At 33.0% G+C, this 23,452-nt stretch overlaps 1 protein-coding gene across 1 annotated transcript; it reads left to right on the top strand.

Annotated features, from left to right (window-relative positions):
• The first annotated feature begins 1,712 nt into the window (after window positions 1–1,712).
• Window positions 1,713–17,521, top strand: LOC126713481 (embryogenesis-associated protein EMB8). Its single transcript, XM_050413233.1, has 14 exons — window positions 1,713–2,051; window positions 2,151–2,240; window positions 3,380–3,441; window positions 4,796–4,896; window positions 9,005–9,094; window positions 9,450–9,572; window positions 11,848–11,925; window positions 13,251–13,336; window positions 14,103–14,151; window positions 15,436–15,492; window positions 15,572–15,702; window positions 15,785–15,868; window positions 16,589–16,658; window positions 16,820–17,521. The coding sequence occupies exons 1-14, from the start codon at window positions 1,777–1,779 to the stop codon at window positions 17,294–17,296; spliced, it is 1,773 nt and encodes a 590-aa protein (XP_050269190.1). The 5' UTR covers window positions 1,713–1,776; the 3' UTR covers window positions 17,297–17,521.
• Window positions 17,522–23,452: the final 5,931 nt, after the last annotated feature.

Here is a 23,452-nt window from a genome sequence, read left to right as displayed (position 1 = left end):
TTATTTTTTTTCAATACTCTCCATTCAAGATTCAACAACTTTTTTTTTTTTTGAAAAAAAAAAAAAAGTCAATTCTAATCCTTAGTTGTATTTGGATATTTAAATAATGTTGTTATTTTCTTGGGTTTAAGTGTTTAACAATTAAAATAAAAAAATTATTTTGAACTTTCTATGAAATATGTTGTTTCAAAGCTATTTGACTATATATGATTTGGATATTGGATTATTTACATGAATGATGTGGTCCCCCTCTTACTTTTTTCTTTCTTTCTCAATTTTTGTTATTAATTTACATTAATGGTGTATTTTTATTTTTATTTTTATTATTTGTAATAATTATAAAATATATTATTTATTTAATTAATAAACGTAGGATTCAACTAGTGATTGGTTGAACTACTAAACCAGTTAACCAATCCTGCAACTTGGTCAACCTCTGAATTAGTTTCGATAACTATGCTGTTTCCTATATTGGCTATGTGTCCCTTTGCATGTGATTTTGGTCAAGGCATTTGGCTTTGATGGGTTTAAAAAATTAATTTATTTACTTTTATTAATTGTGATTTTTTGGACAAGGTTTGCATCTAGTGTTGGTGTTGTTGATTACTTGATTTCCATCGGTTGTGTTGCTGGGTTTGATTTCTAAACCATTTGTCGGTATTGTTGGCTAAAATGGAGTTGTGAGAGAGGAAGAGAGAGTACCAGTCTTGTTGATTGTACGCGGTCAGTTCTTGGTTTTTATTTATAATAAAAGCTTTAGTAATATCATTTATTTTCTTATTATTAATATTATATTATTTTGAACGAGTAAGAAATACATTATAGGGTATAATTAATAGATGCTCTAAAAATACTGGTTTAGAAAATATTTTTAGAAACTTTATATATGAAAAAAAATTGATTTTTTGACAGTTTTTATATTTATTATGAAAACAGTATTAAAACTTTTCTAAAATTATCAATTAACAAATGTTATTATGGCATTTATTAAAATGAACCTATATTATCTAACTCCATAAATACCTCATCCCTCTCTTCTTGGAATTATCGAAGTCTCATATTTCTCCATCTATACATTTAAGGCATGGAAATGAACCATTAAAAAAAAAGGGAATAGAAAGAAACTATCGTATATATAATTTTTTTTTAAAAAAAGAAAAAGAAGAAGGCATGGAAAGGAACTATTTGACTCAACTTAAACAATACGGTAATAGGTTTCTCCAAAAAAAAAAAAAAATGATAATAGGCTTTTAATCCATGAAAGGCAAGCCGGAATGTACCAAATTGGGCCCCCACACTTGTAACTTGTCCACTGCTAACTAAAGGTATAGTAACTCCAGTTACATATAAAAAGTCAACTTTTATTACAACTATCTTATTATTATGATTATTATAAATGTTATTATTTTATTTAGCTGATTGTAATGATTTTAAATGTTACTTTAATTGATCAAATTTACTCATAACTTGTCATTGATAATTGTAACAAAAATTATTATAATATTATTTTTATGTGATTCAATAATTTTTAAAAAATATTATTTTCACATCAAATATTATATGTAATAAGTGAGTTCTAATTAATTTTAACCCGTAAATTTTTTAACGATGAATAAGAGATCTGACGATGGATAACGTACTATACTTAGAAGTACGGTGATCAATGGTTAACATCTCAATTTCCAACGTCGAAACTAACGCGCTGTCTCTGGCTATCTTGTATTTCTCCTTTACCATACTTAAACCAAAATTTCCATTTCCATTTGATATTGGTGAATGGTGATGGATCGCTCACAAGTAGAAATAGAAGAACAAGGGTTGGGTGCCAATCCGTACGGTCTATTGTTGAAGGCGCTAACATTAATACCCTCTTGGCACTACTTTTTGGCCTTTCTCATTCTCTCCCTCCTCTTTCTCTACAATTTCTTGGAATTCCATTTCCTCCAGGATTTGTTTTCCGGATTCAGAGGACATCCCGTTTCCTTAACTTACAACCCTTGCTCCGTCATCCACGACGCCGTCGTTTCCAATTGCCGCGTTCTCCGTGGCCGGTACCAACTAAACTAAACTAACTCTTTCTCCTTTCCCTTTTATTCAATTCGCTTGGGTTTTTCTCGGGAATTCAATGGAAATGGAATCAAACAATGCAGGTATTGTGCGACGCCATGGCTTTCTAGCCCTCATGTACAGACTGTTTTTCTCAATTTCAATGGGAGGCCTCCTGTTTTTAGCTACAGAAGGTGCTCGTCAACTCTTTTATTTTATGTTTTTGGTTCAGCTTTTTGTGGCATAAATTTTTTTGAGTTGAAAGTTTAAATTAATTTTTTTTTGTTTGATTGTTTTATTAGGTACGGTTTTCTCGTTCTTTTTTAGTGTCTGCTTGTATAAGTATTGGACAAAACTGATCAATAAGATACTTTAGAATTAGAAGAATACATTGGGTTTAAGTTAATTCAACTGATAAGTCTCTTGTTAGTCGAACAAGAGATATGAAATATGAGGTTTGAACCCGCCCTGCTTCAAAAACAAATTGGTGTCTTGGCCTAATGATAAAACAATTGTTATGGAGCAGTCGCTATACGTTGAAATCCTATTGTATTCTTAAAAAAGAATTAGAAGAATACATGTGGTCGACTCTAATTAGTTTTTTTAAGGATTTTGGGGCTATGGCTTGGTTGTTGTTGAACAAGGGAGGAGTTTAATATTAGTTGAAGTCAAAATATAAATGGATACTAATTAATGCACACTATAAAATTTGAACCCACCTTTTATTCTCTTATAAAAAAAGAAAAAAGAACCCACCTTATTTTTATTTTTATTTTTATTTTTATGAATAAAAAAATCTGTACAAATAAAGCTTCTCTATGCAAAGGAGCACAAAGAAGTCATAAAGACATTTTAAAACTGTTATGTGTATTTCGTCTCGTTTAATATTTTGCAAACTTCCATCTTTTTTGGGATGGGGTAAGAGAGATAAATCAATTGGTTCATTAGGTGTTAAAAACTTACCATCACTTGGGATGTGGTATGTTCCTTGCTTTCTTTTCCCCCCATTTTAATAGCAATGTCTATTACACACATCATTTTACACACAAAGTTGTGTGTAAATTTTTTTTTTTTAAACCGAAATCATCACTTGAAGTCACGGTTTATGTTTAAAAAACAATTACACACAACTTTTTGTGAAATAGCTTGTGTGCACTAGTATTTCCCTTTTCTTTTGTTGGCTTTGGGTTAAAGTTTCCCTTTGTTTAAAAATCTTCAGAGTTTCACTTTTTGTTATATGATGTAAACATCACAAATTGGTGTCTTGAATTTTGATCTGAGGTTTTATCTAACAAATATTCTCTCTCTCTCTCTCTCTCTCTCTCTCTCTCAGACAACTGTTTTATACTTCTGACGGTGGAACCATTGCTCTGGATTGGCTAATGAAATGTGATGGTAAATATGAAACATTCAACTTTAAGTTAGTGACTTTGATAGTTTGATTATCTATGTATACATATGCACATGTGCATGCATAGTAGGTTTGGTACTTGTTATCATGTGATTAAATGTCTCAAGTTGGGAAGCATATGCATAATTCCTATTTATTCAGATTTTGCATCTCATTAACAATCTATCTTATGGAGAATTTTTTTTTTTTCTTTTCTTTATTTTAGATTACTTTATGTCTTCAGAATACAACCTGCTTTATTATTAATCTGTCCAGTCTTTTATGGTTCTCTTATTTGTGTATGTGTTTTAATATTTCATGATATTATTACCTGATACTGGGAGGTATTATTCTTTTTATTATTATCATTATAAATGTAGATCCTTATGTTCATACGTTTCTTGGGCAATGAATTCCATTTCCATCTTATATTTGGAAAGCCATTTGTTTGTGGACTGGTGCAAGCATTTCTAGGTATCATCTTTATCTTTTTTTTGGCTAGGTTTATATTATTAAGAGGTCGGGCCTTGGTGTGATGGCAAATGCCTTCCATCAAAAGTGACAAGTTGCAGGTTGGAGTTTGAGAATTAGTCTCTCCAACAAAAATTAGGGGTAAGGTTGCATACCAATCACCTTTCCTAGACTCCACAAAAGTGGGTGCTTTGTATATTGGGTACGACCTTCTAAGTTTATATTATTAACATGGTTGCAATTATTGCCTAATGGTGGTCCTTATTTTGAGCATTTGGACCCTTTAATCAATAAAAGTAATTACTATATAATTCCAATATAGTCAAAGCTTTTGATTCAGTGAATGATACAAATCTTTTGAATCAAGAGGTGCTAGAAGGTTGCTAAATAATATTTCATAAATCTATATGACGATGCACGGACCATGGAGGTCTGTACTATACAGTTGTAATAGTTACATTTCAGCATTACATCAATCTGTAATCTTTATATAGGTAAGGACATGTCAACTTTGAAATTTATACTGCATTTATTGAGTTCTCTGTTGCTCTGTGTGTTTCCTCACCCCCCTGCCCCAAAAGATGAGATGTTTAGATGTTCAAAATTTACATTATGTACACTCTTGCTTTCTATTGTTGATTTTTGGATAATTGCTTGGTTATATTTTTAATTCTTATCTGTATTTTCTATCATTACTACAATTAACATATCCAAAGTAACTGGTACATTCTTGTCGACTTAGATAACTAGCTGTTAAGGCATGTTCACTTTTTTTTTCTTTTTTTTGCAACATTCTGATCTTGTGTGGTGTTACAACACTCATGACTTACATTAATGATATGGTAAACCTTTATAGTTTTCTGATTCAGGTATTGAATTATTTTACAGTTTCAGGAGGTGCTTTACACATGAATAGTTCTATTTCTAGAAATGAAACTACTCCTATCATGGTAGTGGTTCCTGGATTAACAAGTGATTCATCGTCAGCTGTAAGTTCTGTATTTACTCCTTCACTCTTGTTTTTAATTACGCACTCCAAGTGCTTACCATTGTTACTCTGGTCCTTTTAGTATAGGAATACAATGTTTCATATCAACTTGTTTGATTTGGTATGGTTCATATGGAATTACTGAATCGACATTAATTACAAGTTACAGTAGATGGATTATTGCATTGGAAACCAGTGAAGTTATTATTATGGGAGCTTGATATTCCTGCTGAAGTTTGGTGATCTTGGGTGATGAATCTTAGTACCCCACTATAAATTTCAGGTCACTATCTCAATTAGTGAAAAAACTCAAACTACTTGCTCGGTTTGTCAGGAGTTAGTTAGACGTTGCACATGTAACACATTGAGCACATGTGGAAATTCATTCAAGCAGGTCTAATTAGTTAGTTGGGCATGAGCCAATAGGAGTGACACATGTAATAGCCAATGAGAATGAGGCAAGAAGTGTTTAAAAAAGGTGTTATAATCATGTGAAGTCATATAATGAAGATTAAGGTATTGTTTCCTTCTTATTTCTCTAATTCTCTCTAAAGGCTCATTCTTTTGATTATCTCAAATTCTTATGGAGTTTGCATCTTAAAACATCAAAATAACCCTAAACTTAAGACATAATTGAAACTCTAATTATTTTGAAGTTCAAACACCCAAATCCTAGCACTCTTGATTCAAGAAACCACTTGAAACCTCAAGATTATCCTAACCCCAAACCAGTTTCCTATCATCCTACCTAAGTTTGATTACTTAGGATAATGTAGGTGTGATTACCTAGTATTTTATCTTTCTTTATTTCACTTTCTATTAGTTGTTTTAATACCAAATAGCCATCAAACATATTCAAGATCCAATATTTTCTTTACCTAAACCCATAAACATCAAACCTTATTCAAGAGCGCTTCAAGATCTCATCAATAAATCTAATTTAGTGTTGAATTCCTAAAGATCCTACATCAAAATTAGTATTAGAGCTTATTAAGGCTTCCGTCATACATCGCACATCTGATTTTTTTTCCAATTTCCATCAAGATTGGCTTGATTTTACAAGTTCTGGGGCTCAAAATGGATGCATCAAAGAAGAGTTTAAGGGAAACAAAGATGATATCATTCTAACATCATATTCACCATTAAATTAATATAATTTTTTTTTGGTTAAAGATCATAAACTTATGCTTTAAGAGGACTTGGTCTCCTAGTTACTTGTCAATCAAGTCTTAGAAACTTAATCCCCATGTGTCGTGGATCCACTTCAGACTCGTATTACTTGACTCGCTTTAGTTTGGGCTTCTTTTAGTCGTTAAATCAGGACAGTTTTTCAATAGTTGAAAGTTGTGAGTTTTAAAATGGAAAGAAAAGTAGCTAGTTTGCAGGTAAGTAGATACTTAGTTATGGAAGTTGATGGATAACTAGTATGTTTGGTAAATACCATTTAGTGGACCTAGAGATGGTGTGTAATCCTAGTATGTTTGGTGGATTGTATGTTAAAGATCATATTTAACTAAGCCTAATTAGGGAAATGGTCACATGTTTTCCCATACTTCAACCCAATAACATTTGCCTACAACTACTTCACTCCACATAACACCAAAGCCACATGTTCGAGCTTATGAAAAACAATGCATTGAGGACAACTTAGATCTAGTATAGATCTGATATGAATTTGCCAAAGATGTCATCTTTCAAATTGAGAAGGATGCCTGGAGGCAAGTGATAAGAGGTGAAATATGGATGTGTATTCGCGGGGGGGGTGGGGGGGGTGCGCTGGTGTACCAGATCTGTTAATGGTCCATATGGCATTGGTTTATGGGAAAATATCAGTCTGGGATAGCCTTCTTTTTCACACCATACTCTGTATGATATTGGTGACAGGTCTAGGTTGAAGTTTTGGCAAGACCATTGGTGTGGTGAGACATCCCTTGCAATTAGTTATCCCGACTTATTTAGATTTTGCAGGGATAAGGAGGTAGTGTGGCTGCACTTATGAAGTACACCAATGGCGTCCTCTTTTGGGATGTCAGTTTCTTTAGAGGTGTGCGTGCTTGGGAATTAGAGGCTATGTCAAGTTTCTTGGATACCATATATGGTTCTTCAATAAGGGGGTTTGGTGAGGATAAGATGTGTTGGAAACCTAGTAGAGATAAGGGGTTTAAGGTTAATGATTATTATAGAATTTTAGTGGGCTCTATTGACTTCTGTTTTCCTTGGAAAAGTATTTTGAAACAGAAGATTCCTTCTTGAGTAGCTTTCTTTGTTTGGATTGTTGCTTTAGGGAAATTCTTGACGATTGACAATTTACGAAAAAGGAAGATTTGGATATTGGATTGGTGTTACATGTGCAAGTGTAATGGTGAATCAGTTGACCATCTCTTTCTTCATTGTCCGGTTGCTATGGATCTATGGGCTATGGTTCTGGGTTTATTTGGAGTAAGCTAGGTTATGCCACAATCTGTTTTTGGGTTCTTAGTGTGTTGGCAAGGCAGGTTTGGTTGTCATTGAAATGATTATATTTGGTTAATTGTTCCCCATTGTTTAATATGGCGTCTTTGGAGTGAGAAAAATAGTAGGTGTTTTGAGGATATTGAGAGATCCATACTAGACCTCAAGTTATTTTTCTTTAGAACTTTATTGGATTGGTTGGTTGCTATGCAAAACCAATCATTCCCTTCTTTTATTGATTTCCTTGATTCATGTAATTTTTGTACTTGATTTGTTGACCCCTTGTACACTCCCTGTGTACTAGGGTGTTCCTTTTTTGATATCAATAAAACTTATTACTTATCAAAAAAAAAAAAAAATTGACTCTTACAAAGGATTTAAGAAGAAGTTTCAATAATAGAATAAGAATAAAGTAAAGAAAAGGTAATAGGATTGAAGTTGGAGCATTCGAATATCAATTTCTACACTAAAAGAGCTCAAGAAAAATTTTAGATATGAAATTTCATAAAATAGATAAGAAAACACTACCAACAATGGACCACTGGGCTATGGTTTATACAGGGCCTTGTAAAATACGAAAAGCATAATAAATAAATTAACATAGATAAATAAAAGAAATAGAGGGCCTTTTCTCTGTGGGCTTAACTTTTCCTACATCAGAAAAGCATCAAAGTTTGTTGGGATCTGTTCTCAAGTTATATCAAGTTTGTAGTTGGGGATGACATGCGGGTTTGATTTTGGCAAGATTTGTGGTTTTGGTGATTCTTTCTTTTTTTGTTTTGGGATAAGTAACATCACCTAAGTATAACCACATGGCTGTATCTTAAGAGGAGAAACTTAAGTAACAACACCTAAGTATTGTACCTAAGTTTTGCTCTAACCCAAATACAAGGAGTTAAAAAAAGGAGTGGTTCCAAGAAGAAAATGGAGAGGCAAAGGGGGAAGAAATGCAACATCAACTCATTAAGTTCAGAAACTCAATAAAATTTTACATTTATATATATATATATATATATATATATATATAGAGAGAGAGAGAGAAAACTAGTATTAATTATGAATGAGGTGAAAAGTAATAACATTTAATGGTATTTTTTTAGCTGTTAGATCTCTTATAAATCTATGGTGTAAAAAATGTGTAATTTTACAAGAGTTACACCAGGTGTAACTTGAATCTATCTCATATATACACACATACACACTCACATATATAAATCTAACAATGAGCCTAATGAGCGAAAATCAAAAGAATGATGAACTAAAGGCCCATTTAAAAAAAAGCCTTCTTTGGTTATTGGTAAGGAGGCTTCTGTTGCTTCATATTTGGGCATATCAGAGGAGGGGTAGTTTGGTATTGGAACCCTAGGTCTGTTTGGAAATTGAGATCATTTGCTGAATTTTCTGATTTGTATTCAATTTACCCATTGCGAAGAAAGCATCAGATATATCCCAAACAAATCTCGTAACCAAAATGAAAGGTGAAAGTGAAGAAAGGATACTAATGCTTTTCTTCTTGTCAATAATTCGGGATTAAATCTACTTTGTCCTTAAATATGCTTGGTATTCTTTTTATTTCGAGCTTTCATCATGTTAAAGGAGTTTGTTTATATGAGGATTGTTTAATATTGTTTGACCTTGCTTTACAATACCTATTGCAGTACTTAAAGCATCTTGCCTTCAATACAGCAAAACATGGCTGGAATGTAGTTATTAGCAATCACCGAGGGTTGGGTGGTGTTTCAATAACTGTGAGTTTTTCTTCTCTTCTTTCTCCCCCCTTTTATCTGAAATCAGTGCTTCTTTCTTCTTCAATTTTTTTTTTTTTTTTCTGTAAATATATAAATATAATTTTTGGGTTCTAAAATCTGCATACTCGGTGTTTACTAGTTGCACACCTTTAAAAAAGGAAACAGAGAAAGAGCATTTTTCATATATGCATTTTTCATGTATCTTTGATTATGCATCAACTGACTCTCAGCTTGTCATATATTTTGCTGGTCACTGTCAACTTAGCTTTGAGAACCTGATTGTTTCATTTTTATGTCTTTAAAAGCCTTTTACAATTTTTAACTTTATTTGCTTTTTCTATCACCATTTTTACAGTCTGATTGCTTTTATAATGCTGGATGGACGGAGGATGTACGTGTGGTTATTAATCATCTTCATAAAGAATACCCTAAGGCTCCTTTATTTGCTGTTGGAACTAGCATCGGTGCCAATATTCTGGTATCTTACTTGAATGTGCTATAATTATTTTAAGCTTAATTAAATATACACTATGAATGTTCCATTTGAAACCTTTTCTCTTTTTTTTTTTTCTTTTTTTTTTTCTTTTTTTCCCTGTAAAACTTAAAAGTATATTTAGATATTGTTAATTGTAACATCTTAGAACAGTTTGATCAGGGTTGAGAGAAGCTAGTGTCATCAATTTTATTAATCTTCTCTAATTCATATTGAGGTCAAGTCCCTTGATTTAAGGTTAGAGGGGGCATTGTCAAGAGGTGAGAGGGTGAGATGGTTTGTGCAGGCAGTGAGAAGTTAATTTCAATTGCCTCAGAGAAATTTAAAGAAGTGTTGGCATCATGCATTCAATTGTCTCTGGAGGTGAGAGGTGGGATGGTCTGTGCAGGCAGTGAGAAGCCAATTTCATTTTAATTTATTTTTAACTATCAGAAGCAATTATGTAATTTTCCGGTTTCTAGACATGGATTGTACTATTTGTTGTTTGGGTCTTATTTTGGGGTTTGATTATGTCATTGGGTTTTGTTTGTGAGTTTAGTTGTTTAGTTTGGGCATGGTTATCAAAGCCCAAGGAGTCCAAGTCCTATCAGGGTTATACAGATTTAGTCATCTATTTATATAAATGTAATGCTTTCTTTCAACGGAGTATATTTTCTAAATTTTTCAATAGTTATAAAGCTTTGTTAAGGTTTGTTTTAAGCTTCAAAGATGGACACAATTGGACACACATCTCAGTAGTTACAAAGCTTTGTTAAGCTTTTTAATGTTTTAAATAACTGGTATTTTGAAGACTCTGAAAGGACAGTAGTTAATGAAAATCTTTGAGTTGAGAAGAGTCTAAATGCTTCATTCATTATACTTATTCCAAAAAAAAAAAAAACCAATAGCTTCAAATAGCAGAGTTCTGGCCAAGTATTTTGGTGGGAAGCTTCTACAAAATCCTAGTGATGTTGGCCAACTGGTTGAAGAGTGTTGTGGGAAAGCTAATTTTTAAATCACAAAATGCATTTGTGTACTGGGAGAGTGGGAGGTGCTTTCTATATTTGATTTTTAATAAATTTTCTTATTTACTTATGTAAAAAAAAAAAAATTTGAGGTGAGGAGGCAGATTTTAGATTCTGTGCTGATAGTGAACATATGATTGGATAACAGAATACAAGGTAAGATTCCAGTGTTTAAACTGTACTTCTGAATTGCTTTCAGGCCAATTACTTTGGTGGAAAGCCTCTACAATATCTTTGTATTGTTGATTTTACTGTAGGAGCAGTTTCATTTGGTATTTAGCCTTTTTTTTTTGAGAATCCAGTTTGGCATATAACCTATATACTTAAACTGTACTCCTGAATTGTTGTAAAAAGTTTTCACTGATGCAAATTTTGTTACTTATCCTAAAAAAAATATTAATCTTCTCTTGACATGAGAATGTATAAACTTTTTTTCTTCATCTATTTTCAATCTCCTTTCTAGAGGCTTGCTGTCAACTCTTGCTTCATGTATTGGCATTGGTATTACTTGATGCTTCTTGATTCGTCAATTTTTTTTTCCATGTAGAGTTTTTGTCACATGCTTTTTCACTTTCTTATAGAAATAATTGTTACTTAATGTTTTTACGAAGTATTTCTCTGAAATTGGCACCCACATTTGCTCTTGTTTTGTTCTCTTTTCTCTACTTCTGGAAGGTCCAAGATAGTGCTATATAATCAAAGTAGAAAAGGATCTCCTACTTTACTCTTCTACCAAGTTATTTTACACCCATTGCTTTGGCACTCCAGCTCTCTAGTGGGCCCTTTCTTATGTTTTAGGTTGATCAGGTGGATGGTGGGTGCCTATGATCTTCCCATGTCCTTAAGGGAGCATAATCTTTTTAGCAATACCTGTTCATTGAGAGTCATAGTTGTTTTCTTTTTTTCTTACTTTATCAGTGAAATAAGAAAGTACCACATTCTTGATTGGTCAGTTATACTTTTTGCAAGCTGAACTTCTCGCTACAATATGGAATTGAATTGCTTTTTATTTTATATAACAATTGAGTTTTGTCTATTAACCATTTTTTTGATGTTTTGATGAATTGTTTTAATTTCTTTATGTGGCACTGTCTGCTTAAAAGTTGCTAATATTGATTTGTAATAGACAACATGCTGCATAGCCACTCTTGGAAACTGTGTACCATTGGAAGCATCAGTTTGTGAGCCAAATTTAATATATATTTTTGACATTCTACTTTAAAGGTTAAATCCTTTAATTTGATACTTGTTTGCAGGTAAAATATCTTGGGGAGGATGGAGAGAATGTTCCTGTTGCTGGTGCTGTAGCTATATCCTCTCCTTGGGACCTTTTGGTTAGTGTTTTACTTAAAATGACCGTCACTGACATTATTTTTACATTACAAGTGGTACCAATACTTTTATGTTAGAGAGCTCTTATGTCTACACCATGTACCTGACAGTTGTCATGAATCAAACTCTTTCCCCTCTTCCATTGAGTAAAACATTGTCCTGTTCTTCAGTTTTTTCCCTACTATAATCTCTCAACAGGTTATGCTTATATGTGACACACTTCCCTTTGCCCATCTCCACAGTAATAAATAAAATGGCCAACAAGAACAATAGAGTAGAGTGCAATTGGTATGGAATCTAAAGTTTTTCTTCTTTGTTTCCCTTTCCTCCTTTTGTGTGCGTGCGTCTTGTAGGATCCTAGATGATGGCTTTAATGACTGCACACATATTCTTGGAAGAAAAACATTCTAAGGTGTGCCAGCCACAGACTCAGTTATTGACAATTCAATCTTTAGGCTAACAATTTAAAACTTGTTACCGGATGTAAATGGTATTTTAAGTAGGGTCATTGGACAAGAGCACTTGTACTCTTGGATATATATTAATCAAGAATCTTTCTGCAGCTAATTTATATGATGATGCTGGTTAGTAGGGAGGAACCTAGATCTGTTTATATGAAAAAAAGAAAAAGAAAAAGAAAGAAGCAACCTAGGATAATTAAGCATCCAGTTTGATTCATAGTGGCAATCTTCTAGGAGCATTTCCAAATTGTCTGATGATGCTGGTTAGTAGCGAGGAACCTAGGATAAGTAACCATCCAGTTTGATTCGTAGTGGCAATCTTCAAGGAGCATTTCCAAATTGTCTCCATGGCACCTATGTTGATTATGGTGTGATTACTACTTACCTAAAAGCTATGTAATTTAAACCATCAATAATGCTAACAGTAGTGGGTGAGTTACATAGCTTTGTGTCTGAGGAGGTAATATCCTCAGCTACAAAACATCTGGCTTTTAGTTAAAAGGCTTATATTGGAAAACTTTCCAATAAAAAATCATACCATGGTTTGACCAGGTGAGATGCATGGATTGAGGCAGATTCAAAAATGATTTACTTCTATGGATTTTAAGGAAACTCACAACCTCACGTGGTAAATTGTATATCCCAAGCAAGAAAGACCACAGACCAAAATTTGGTTATTAGGGATAGCTTTTCTATCCATCTGTTTGATTGGTTTTTGTGTGTGTGTGTGGTTTTTTTTTTGTTAAGGTGTATTGATTGGATTATTATTTGGTCAAATTAGCTACAGTAAAATTTGCAGTCAATGATTTTGTCAGTTAATTCTTTATTAACTAACTCAATGCTATATCCTTTTCCCTCCTTTATAGATTGGTGACAGATTTATATGCCGCAGGCTGGTGCAAAAGCTTTACGATAGAGCTCTTACTATTGGCCTTCAAGGTTATGCACAATTGTACGTCTGAGCTAACTATTTATTGTGTATCCACTACAAAATCTAAGCAGTTGGGTTTGGATGGTAAACTCTAGAGTTTTTTACTTTACACATTCACCCACAGGCATATATAGATAGGGTCCAGTTCAAGTGAAACCTACAACAATAGCAAAAACTTTAGTCCCAAAATTTGGGGTTGGCTATGGATCCTCAACAAACTAGTTAGGGTCTGGTTCAAATGAAACCCACTGTAACATTTTATTTATGTTACCCCACTTAAGTAATTTTTATTGGATTAATATTTTGAGACTCCCATCATTGAATTTATATGTATTCTTTGTTGTGTTATTATTAACACACATGCCAAATTTTATACTAATAAGATGTTATTTACTATTCTATTTATAAACTTATATTTTATGCATAATTTAAAGTACAATAAAATGTTAAATTTAAAATTTTAATAGATGAGATAGTTATTGATCTTTGATCATCTTGATATTTTGCACATGGAGAGTTTAGAGAGACAATGAAATTTAATAGTGGATTTGTCAAAAGATACATCCAAATCCAATAGAAATTTATTAAATGGTTAACATTGATAAAAATTATGCTAGATGTAACTTGAACCTAAGCTCCCCACACACACGTGTTTGTTGAATATAACCCATATATATATATATTTATATATATATATATATATATAAGTTTTGATGTCACTAATAAGGGTATCTGTTTGTTATTTGCTGCTGGACTTCATATGAGAAATTCTAACTGTTCCATGCAGACACCAGCCTCTCTATTCTCGTCTTGCTAACTGGGAAGGCATAAAAAAGGTTGACTTTGTCTCTTTCTGATAAGATTTAACTTGTTTATGTATTGGACTGCATCAGCATAGTTGTGAACATAAGAAGTCAAAGAACAACTTATAGTAGTTGATGCTATATTTAGACACTGTTGGAGATGAACTTCATATTTTTCAATTTTCCTTTCCTTTGAACTTGAAAATTTTCTTTGTTTTCATTCCCTCATGGTCATACAGACACTCAAAACTTTTTATTTTTTTATTTTTTTTATGAGAGTTCCATAAATATTCAAGACTTGCATCCTTGGTAAAACTAGAAATGCATATCATGCAGAAAAAAAGTTATTAGACATATTTTTGCTAGCAAGTTATTAGACCTAGAAAATGCAGATTCCCCTTCGTATATTTTCTTTTATAGGTATGTTAATCTGTGACACAGAATTATTCATGATCCAACCAAGTTAATTCCCATATGTGACGTGTGAGACTGATAACATGGACACTTTCCTCGGTACACAGATGTTGTTTGAGTTACTCTTGGAATTTACAGTTATCATTGCTCATAATAAGAAATGTGAAAAATCAATCACTTTTGACCACATTTCAGGTTGCTCCCATGGCTATTGTCATGCTTTAATCATGTGTAATATCTACAGGTGGAAAGAAAGTTACAAAAATATTGTGCAAATTGCAATTTGGAAAACACGAGTTTGCATCTTAGAGATTTATATTTCAAAATTTTCTTTTCTTTCTCTTAGAAGTTTAAGGTGAAATAGATAAACTAAAGAAGAAACATGAATTCATCACTGAAAATTGACCTTGATGATAATTAGGTTTGTTGGTTCATAGTTTCAATTTTCACCTCTTTTGCAGTCTCACATAATTACAGCTACACATCTTATGTATTAGACTACTCATTGCCTTGACAGAAAATGTAATTTTTGTATTGTTGATGAAATTTACAAATAAAATCTGTTTTACTCCAAGTCAAAGTTCGAAATCAAAACGGCAATTTTTTTTTTGCTAAAAAATCAAAACAGCAATTTTGGAAATATGTAACCGGCCTGTTTTTGTAGCTTCAATTTTACATCTTTGTTTCAACATTTCTGCTGTTGCATTTCTAATGTTGTAAGCATAATACTTATCTAATGCTATATCTTCCTTTAAGATTTAACTATCATACTTTACATGAAGGGAAAGCATTCACATGATGTTTACTGTAGTTAGGCATTAAATGTTCTGTCTTGCATATACCTGTTATGTATCCTGTTTCAACTAATGCTTCTTTTTTGGGTGATCTCTTGTGCATTAAAAGTCACGTTCTATTCGAGATTTTGACTGCCATGCGACCTGCCTTGTTGGAAAATTTGAGGTACTTTGGCCTGACATAATCACCTATCTTTTCTTGTTTACTTTCTTTTATGACCAAACAAATCACCTTGCTTTCTCAGACTGTGGATACATACTACAGGCGCTGTAGTAGTGCTAGTTATGTGGGAAATGTGTCAATACCACTACTCTGTATCAGTGCTTTGGATGATCCAGTCTGTACAAGGGAAGCTATCCCTTGGGATGAATGCAGGTGAATGTGCTCTTGTTGTATCTCTGAGTGCTTTATTATACTGTCATTCTATAGCCTTGTTCTAAAACGTAGTCTTTAACAGGGCAAATAAAAATATTGTGTTGGCTACCACAAAGCATGGAGGACATCTAGGATTCTTTGAAGGAATAACTGCATCTGGCCTCTGGTAATTTTTTTTATTGATGTTACTAGGATATTACATTAATATATTTCAGAACATTTAGTTAATATCCAATAGTATAGTAGCAGTCCACTTGTTATTGTATGGTAGCAGTTCACATGATGTTGTATCTTTGTAGTCCACATGATAATTTTTTGAGCCTCATAAAGCTCAGATTGCCATTTGTGTTAAGAGATTGGTCCTGATGTCAAATGGGTTGCTTCACTAGGTGCGATGGTGTGCATGAAGGATTTATGGGTCCAAAGCATCTTGAACTGGCCCCATTATTGATTCAAAAGATTCAGTTTACTTACCTTAAAATAGTTTCTCCAAAAAAAAAAAAAAAAGTTTACTTACCTTAAAATATGATCAGTATCATCTCAAAACAGCTTAGGTGTATATTTAGGTTGCCTACACAAAACCACTAGCTTTGACTATGTTTAGTTTAGGTGTTTAGAATTTGTCATTGCTCTAAGCTTGTAGGCAAACCTTTTTTTTTGCCATATTTATTTGGTAGGGTTTGCATGATAATGTAGGTTGTGTTGGATATTAGGGAGAGTCTAGGTGGTCTGTTGTAATGTGATTTCAATCACATGCGTAGATAGTTAATTTTTTGTGTGATTGTTGTCGCATCAAACTTTTGATGGTTTTTTCCAATGTCATTCTCTAAGCAGCCGGAATGGGTATGGATTTTTTAACTAAATTGTTTGCTAATTTTTCTTGCAGGTGGGTAAGAGCAACTGTGGAATTTCTTGATGTTCTACACTCTAGCCCATATATGCATGTACAAAAGAAGGTGAAATCTTTGTTGGATGATCCTTAATTTTTTTTTAAAAAAACTATTGGTATTAAGGCACATAATCTTCAAGAATTCATCAAAATAAGTTCTCTTTCTTCCACATGCGATTTACTGGCCATATATGCTCATTAATTCTCTTTATTCTTATGTGCTTGCAGATGCAGAATTCTGGTCCACATTCAGCATTGGACTCTACAATTGATCAGGGTCCATATGTAAATATTGCAGAAGATGGAATGGTGGCTGCAATGTGCAATGAGCAAAATAAAGATGACTCAATAGAGGAAATATCTGAACTGCAGAACATTCATTATGAAAAAGATAATAAAATGGTTTCTGATGCAAAACAGGATGAGTGCTCCACAAAAGCAAAGGATGATTCTTTCCCGGTCATAGCAGACACCACCAAACATGCCACTAGTGTCCAGGATGTCAAGCCACTTGATGTAATTTCTCCTATCCGAAGATGCTTAGATCTGCTATCTCGACAGAATAGGTGTTCCATATGGTTGCTTGCTTACATTGCCATTATAACAAGTTGGCCATTGGTAGGCTCAGCTGTCAGCATTGTCTTTAAAAAGAAGCTCAGATATGTCTTACCTGCTGCCTTTTTCAGAAAACATTCTGTTAAATGATCATTGTATTCTGTACATGTTTTTATCATTTGTTGTAATTCTGAAATTGGCATTATCCTACCAAGTTACATTTCCATACTAATTGTCTATGAAATCTTAATAATTCCTCAATCAATCCCAATGAGTGAAGAGGCTGGACAATGAATAGAACAATCAAACTTCTTTTTTTCCTTGGAACTTAGTTTTTCCAAGAGAATAAAATAATTTATGTGAACTTTTATGATACTTTTATATGGTTCTTGAGGGCTTGTACAATTTAAGGCATTAAATTTGAATTTTAAAATCTTTGAATGAAATTTGCGAAGAAGAAGAGCAACACCATGTGGTGTATCCTCGCCTACTTTCGAACCTTTTGCAACTATGCTAAGAGGGCTCAGCAATAATTTTCAGTTGGAAGGTGGCTATTATGCAGCATTTGGTATTCACTTTGTAAGACCAAAATGAACACAACCATTTTTAGTCCTCAATTGGTTTTGACGCCCGGTTATAATAGGTTGTAGCCAACTCTATAGTGTAAAACCAGAGAACATGCGCGCTCTCTGCATTTGTTCTCCGGTTTTACACTATAGAGTTGGCTACAACCTATTATAGCCGGAGAACAAATACAGAGCACCCCCAATTGCATTTTCAAAGGCTTTTTATTAAATACAAAAAGTTGAATACCCCGGCTGCAGCATAAAGCTTTTGATCAATGAATGAAATTGCCTTTAGCTTTTACTCGAGTTTTAACCTCCCACCCAATAAGCCCCTAAATTGCCACCCCACCCCACCACACCACCCCCAGCCCCCCCCCCCCCCCCCCCCCCCCCTTTTTATATATCTTTGGATTTCTCCATATCCAAGTAGTGCAATCCCCCAATACAGATAAAAACTTTGAGACTCTTCACTGTCAGCTTCATAATACACATTTAACAATTTCATTCCAATTCTATTGATCAGACAATGAGTCACTACACCCTTTAGACTCAATTAGAAAAAGAACTCTAAAAAAAACAAGTAATTTCTACTTTCCAAAGAAAGTAACACTACAAAAAAAAGGTTCTATGGCCGCGTTTTTAAAACGCGGCTATATGTCAAAAAAACGTGGCTATAGCCTATAGCTGCGTTTTTTTAGGCCGCACTTTCTAATGTGACCTAAAACCTGTGACTATAGGACTGACGGTCCTATGGCCGCACTTTTCAACCGCGGCCCAAGACCAGGTCCTATAGCCCCGTTTAAAACGCGGCCTAAGGGTCTGGTCTTAGGCTGCGTTTTAAACGCGGCCTAAGGTTGTGGTCTTGGGCCGCGTTTTAAACGCAGCCCAAGGTTTAACCTTAGGCCACGTTTAAAATGCGGCCTAAGACCAGACCCTTAGGCCGCGTTTAAAAAGTGCGGCCATAGCTCCCTTGGTGACAGATTTTTGTTTCCCATCAAAACTTCCTATCAACCAATTAGACTCCAGAAAATTCTAAAATTTTAAACAGATTTTTTTTTTTTTGTTTAAAACATAAATCCGAAGCAAAAAAGAAAATAAAAGAAAGAGAAAAAGAAATTGTCTTTAAAAATTTTCTTATGAAACAAACAAACCCTTCAAAAACAACGTTAAAAACTCAACATTGGATACATAAATACATAGATATAGAGAAGAAAAAAAAACAAACCTACATGATGGATTGAAGATTGTCAGGTTGAGGAAAGCCCGATCTGAAAATGCCGTCCTCCACCATTGGGAAATTCGAGGGAGGCACCAATACCACGTCGCTCTCTTCCTCTTCCACTATCAGTCCCATATCGTTTTCTTCCACTAACAAATCGAAAGAATGAAAGAAATAGAGAACCCAAAAACAAAAATTGATGGGTTTCTAAAATCTAACTAATGAGAATGCAGGTTAGAGAAATTGAAGAAGAAATATAAAGGAAGAAGAAAAAGAAGAGGTCATGGTTGGGATTTTTTGCGATTTCTCTTTTCTTCTGTGTGTGAGAATGAAGAGAGGCGCAGGGAGAATGAAGCGATTCAGAGGGTGTGCTAGGGTTAGTAGGTTTTTTACTATACTATTTATACAAAGCCTAAAGCCGCGTTTTTATCCTGCGGCTATAGGCAAAAACTGAAGCCACGTTTAAAAAACGCAGCCCCAACCCAAACTAAAGCCGCGTTTTTAACACGCGGCTTCAAACCAAATTTAAAGCCACGTTTATAAAACGTGGCTTTAGGCAGCCACAGTTAAGGAAAAAAAAAAAAAAAAAAGAGTTTACCAAAAATTAAATACGGAGGTCCTTAGGCCGCGTTTTTAGCTCAAAAAAACGCGGCCTAAGAACCCGTCTATGGCCCCGTTTTTAAAATGCGGCCACAGTTAAGGAAAAAGAAAAAAAAAAAGTTTGCCAAAAAATAAAATACGGAGGTCCTTAGGCCGCGTTTTTCGCTCAAAAAAACGCGGCCTAAGAACCCGTCTATGGCCCCGTTTTTAAAATGCGGCCACAGTTAAGGAAAAGAAAAAAAAAAAAGTTTGCCAAAAAATAAAATACGGAGGTCCTTAGGCCGCGTTTTTAGCTCAAAAAAACGCGGCTTAAGATCCCGTCTATGGCCCCGCTTGAAAAACGCGGCCTAAGAACCCGTCTATGGCCCCGTTTTTATGAAACGCGGCTTCAGTCTATCTTGGGCCGCGTTTTTTATAGCCACGGCTTAAAAAACGCGGCCCAAGGCCCCCGCGTTTTGTAGTGTAAACACAAGCAAAACCAAGTAAAAACATGTTTTAAGAATAGAAAAAAGCCGAGAGCCTTATAACTCAACTAGCATCTCTTAGTATTTTTAACAGAGATGTCCAAAGTTCAAATTTTCTCACTTCCAACTATTAAATATCGAAAAAGAAAAAAAAAATAACAAAAAAGTTTCCATCAATCTTCCCCTTAGAAAGATGCTGGCCAAAATAGGCTTTGAAATTGAGTCCGCATGATACATGCACCAGGAAAAATGACTCGTGCAGTATCTTCCAAATTTATTAATCCACTGTAGCACGTTGATTATGGACAAAATATTTTGGTAAGAAAATGTCATTTTCGACATAAGGATCAAAGCAGAGAAAGATAAGCTTGACGTCCTGATTATACCAAATAAATCCTTGTGGGGGAATTGAAGTTTCCTCTACTTTTCAAAGAATAGTACCTGCCTTTTCTATAAGTATGACTATACTGCCTGTGGAGGAAAGGATATTCTTTTCATTTTCTTATATATATATATATATATATATAAAATAATTTTACTTACTCATGCAATGGCACTCATGAACGTGTAAGAATGAATATTCAAAACCAGTAGAGAAAAAGCCAAAGCCAAAGGAAAATGTCAAATAAGTTTCACTTTTGTAATCACAGCCTTGCTTATAAATTAAGATAATAATTGATACTTCTCTCTATAACACACTTTGTATGACATAACTGTATAAGTATAAAAGTCACATTTTATTCCTCCTGATTACATACGATTGTACTTATTGAAAAAATAAATATATTTACCAGAATATAAATCTTACATGATATTGCTACATGAAAAGAAATAGAGGTAAGTGAAGTTCGAATGCAGGTGATGACAGGGAACCTAGCTGTTCGACCCAATTGATCTTTGACCTATGACTTTGTGTACCTTTAACCTTTTTCTGTTTATATATATATATATATATATATATATATATATTAAAAAAAAATTCTGGTAGGTAGCAAATTCTAAGAGTAATATTTGTATCTTCTACAAAACCAAAATTGTATTTCTATTTTTTTTTTTTTTATTGACCAATGATTCCTTATTGACTTGAAGAATTCAAAATGAAATGTAATCTAGAATTTATGATGTAATGTTTTCAATAAGTAGTTATGATCCCCAAATCAAAAAATTCTGGTAGGTAGCAAATTCTAAGAGTAATATTTGTATCTTCTACAAAACCAAAATCGTATTTCTATTTTTTTTTTTTTTATTGACCAATGATTCCTTATTGACTTGAAGAATTCAAAATGAAATGTAATCTAGAATTTATGATGTAATGTTTTCAATAAGTAGTTATGATCCCCAAATCAAAATAATTGAAAAATAGGATAGCATAATTATATATATATATATATATATAGATATATATAGAGGTTGGCTATTTTGGAATATAACTTATGCGGGTCTCGGAGAGATAATGGTAAATAGTGCTAGTTTAAACTTATTTAAGTTCAGGAATCAGCTTCTATAATAAATTGAAGGTAAAACTGTTTATATGATCTCCCCGGTCCTATAAAAGTAAGAAATTTTGTTTACTAAGTATGACTTTTTTTTATTTTATTTATTATGTTGGCATGTGGGCTGCAATATTGCCCCCAGTTGTGGTATCATGAGTAGAAAATTTTCACTTTTTTCAAGAAAACAAATTACCACCTACACATGTTTGGCGGATCATGTCGAGTATGAGACATTATATAGGATGAAATATAGTTGGCAAACATAAATCTGCGTATATAGTGTATCTCTGAAGTTGCCAAATGCCTGTGTTATAGTGCATGGGGCAGCATCAGCTTGATTACAGCTATTATAAAATACACTAAATTAATTGTGCTGTCTTATTAGGAAAAGATCGAATCATTAAACTAGCAACATGTCCTCCCTAAACAGAACAATCTAGGAGAAATTTAGCATTTCGATAGCTCCATGTTTCATGTGATTTTTGAAGAGCAAATGCTCCTATTCCTATACATTAATTATGAACTAAGTCCAACTGATACCTTAATGTAACAACTTCCAACTTAATTATTAGTATTCCATAGGGTCAATGCTCAAAAGGCTGGATTTTTTCTTAGTGGACAATTTCCTCAAAAAAGGGGTTTAATTAATTTCATCTACACTTAAACCGATATGATATCTAATTAAGAAATTCAACGTTCAAATACTTGATACTATTAAAATCCATAAAAATATTTACAATTCTTTCCAACAAATTATTAATTATTTTTAAACTAAATAAATCGTGAGAGCAAAAGCCCAATCTATTATTATATTTAATGTAGATAAACCAGTTAATCAATCATAACATAAAAATATATTTTTTTGTCAACCAACAATACTAAATTAAATAGAACTCAATTTAAAATTTAAGGTTTATAATAATTTTTAACTTACTTCCAAAATTGTAAAATAGATGTCAAATTACTTTTAGAGTATCTCCTTCTTCTTTCCTTTTTCCTCCTTTTCTTTTCTCTACTAATTCTCTTTTTCTCTTCTAGCGGTTGGAAAAGAGTAAAGGTTTAAGTTAAGTTAGATTTTTGTTTTTTGTTTTGAGGGACTACCTTTATAAAGGTAGTCCCTCAAAACAAAAAACAAAAATCTTTTTTCTAATTATAATTTTTTTTTTCTTTTTCAACTTAGTTAAATATGCATAGGCTTTTAAAATTAAAAAGGATCTTTAATTTTTTAACAAAGCTCTCATAATTGATCCTTTAAAATTGTTTTTAGTAGGTGTATTTAAAAAAATATATATTTCAAACTCTCCAATGTTTTACGTATAATCCAAATCTTTTACAAACGTAAGTAAGTTTATTAACGCCCCCACTCCCACAGCATCAATCAAACAATTGGTTTAACTCAATTAAAAATTCACCCAAATTTTTCTAAAAAAATAAATTAATTAAAATATCATTTTACTGTGATATAACCTAAAGCAAGAAGTGGCACCTAGCATTCAAGAGAATGCATTAAAAGAAGTAATAAAAAAATTGAAAACAATGAGACAAAATTAGTGGGAAACCATTGAAGGAAACGTGAATATACTAATGCCTTCATGAGTTTTTTTTTTCAAATAAACTCTAGGAGCTCATTGCTCCACATCTTTTTGTATATATAAATAATTGTTCCCAATAAGTAAAAACTATTATTTACCAGCATAATTCATGTTTCTTGTAAAAATCGATCGGGACCAGGTACACTGTAATCGTGACATACAAACTAATTAACCAATCATCTCCTAATCCTAATATTCTCTAAAAGACATCAAATTCTAATTAATGGCAGTCCATCAAATCAAAGTTAAGTTTCTATGCTCTTATCCAACAGACTTTGTACACACACATCCCTATTGGGTTAATATAATGGAAATTTGAAATTTTAGGTCAAAGCAATTAATTAAGAATTTTTGTGCAAGAATTATTGACCT

Source organism: Quercus robur, chromosome 2 (assembly GCF_932294415.1).
Source record: "Quercus robur chromosome 2, dhQueRobu3.1, whole genome shotgun sequence".
Lineage (NCBI taxonomy): Eukaryota > Viridiplantae > Streptophyta > Magnoliopsida > Fagales > Fagaceae > Quercus > Quercus robur.
This window is presented reverse-complemented; position numbering and strand designations above follow the sequence as displayed.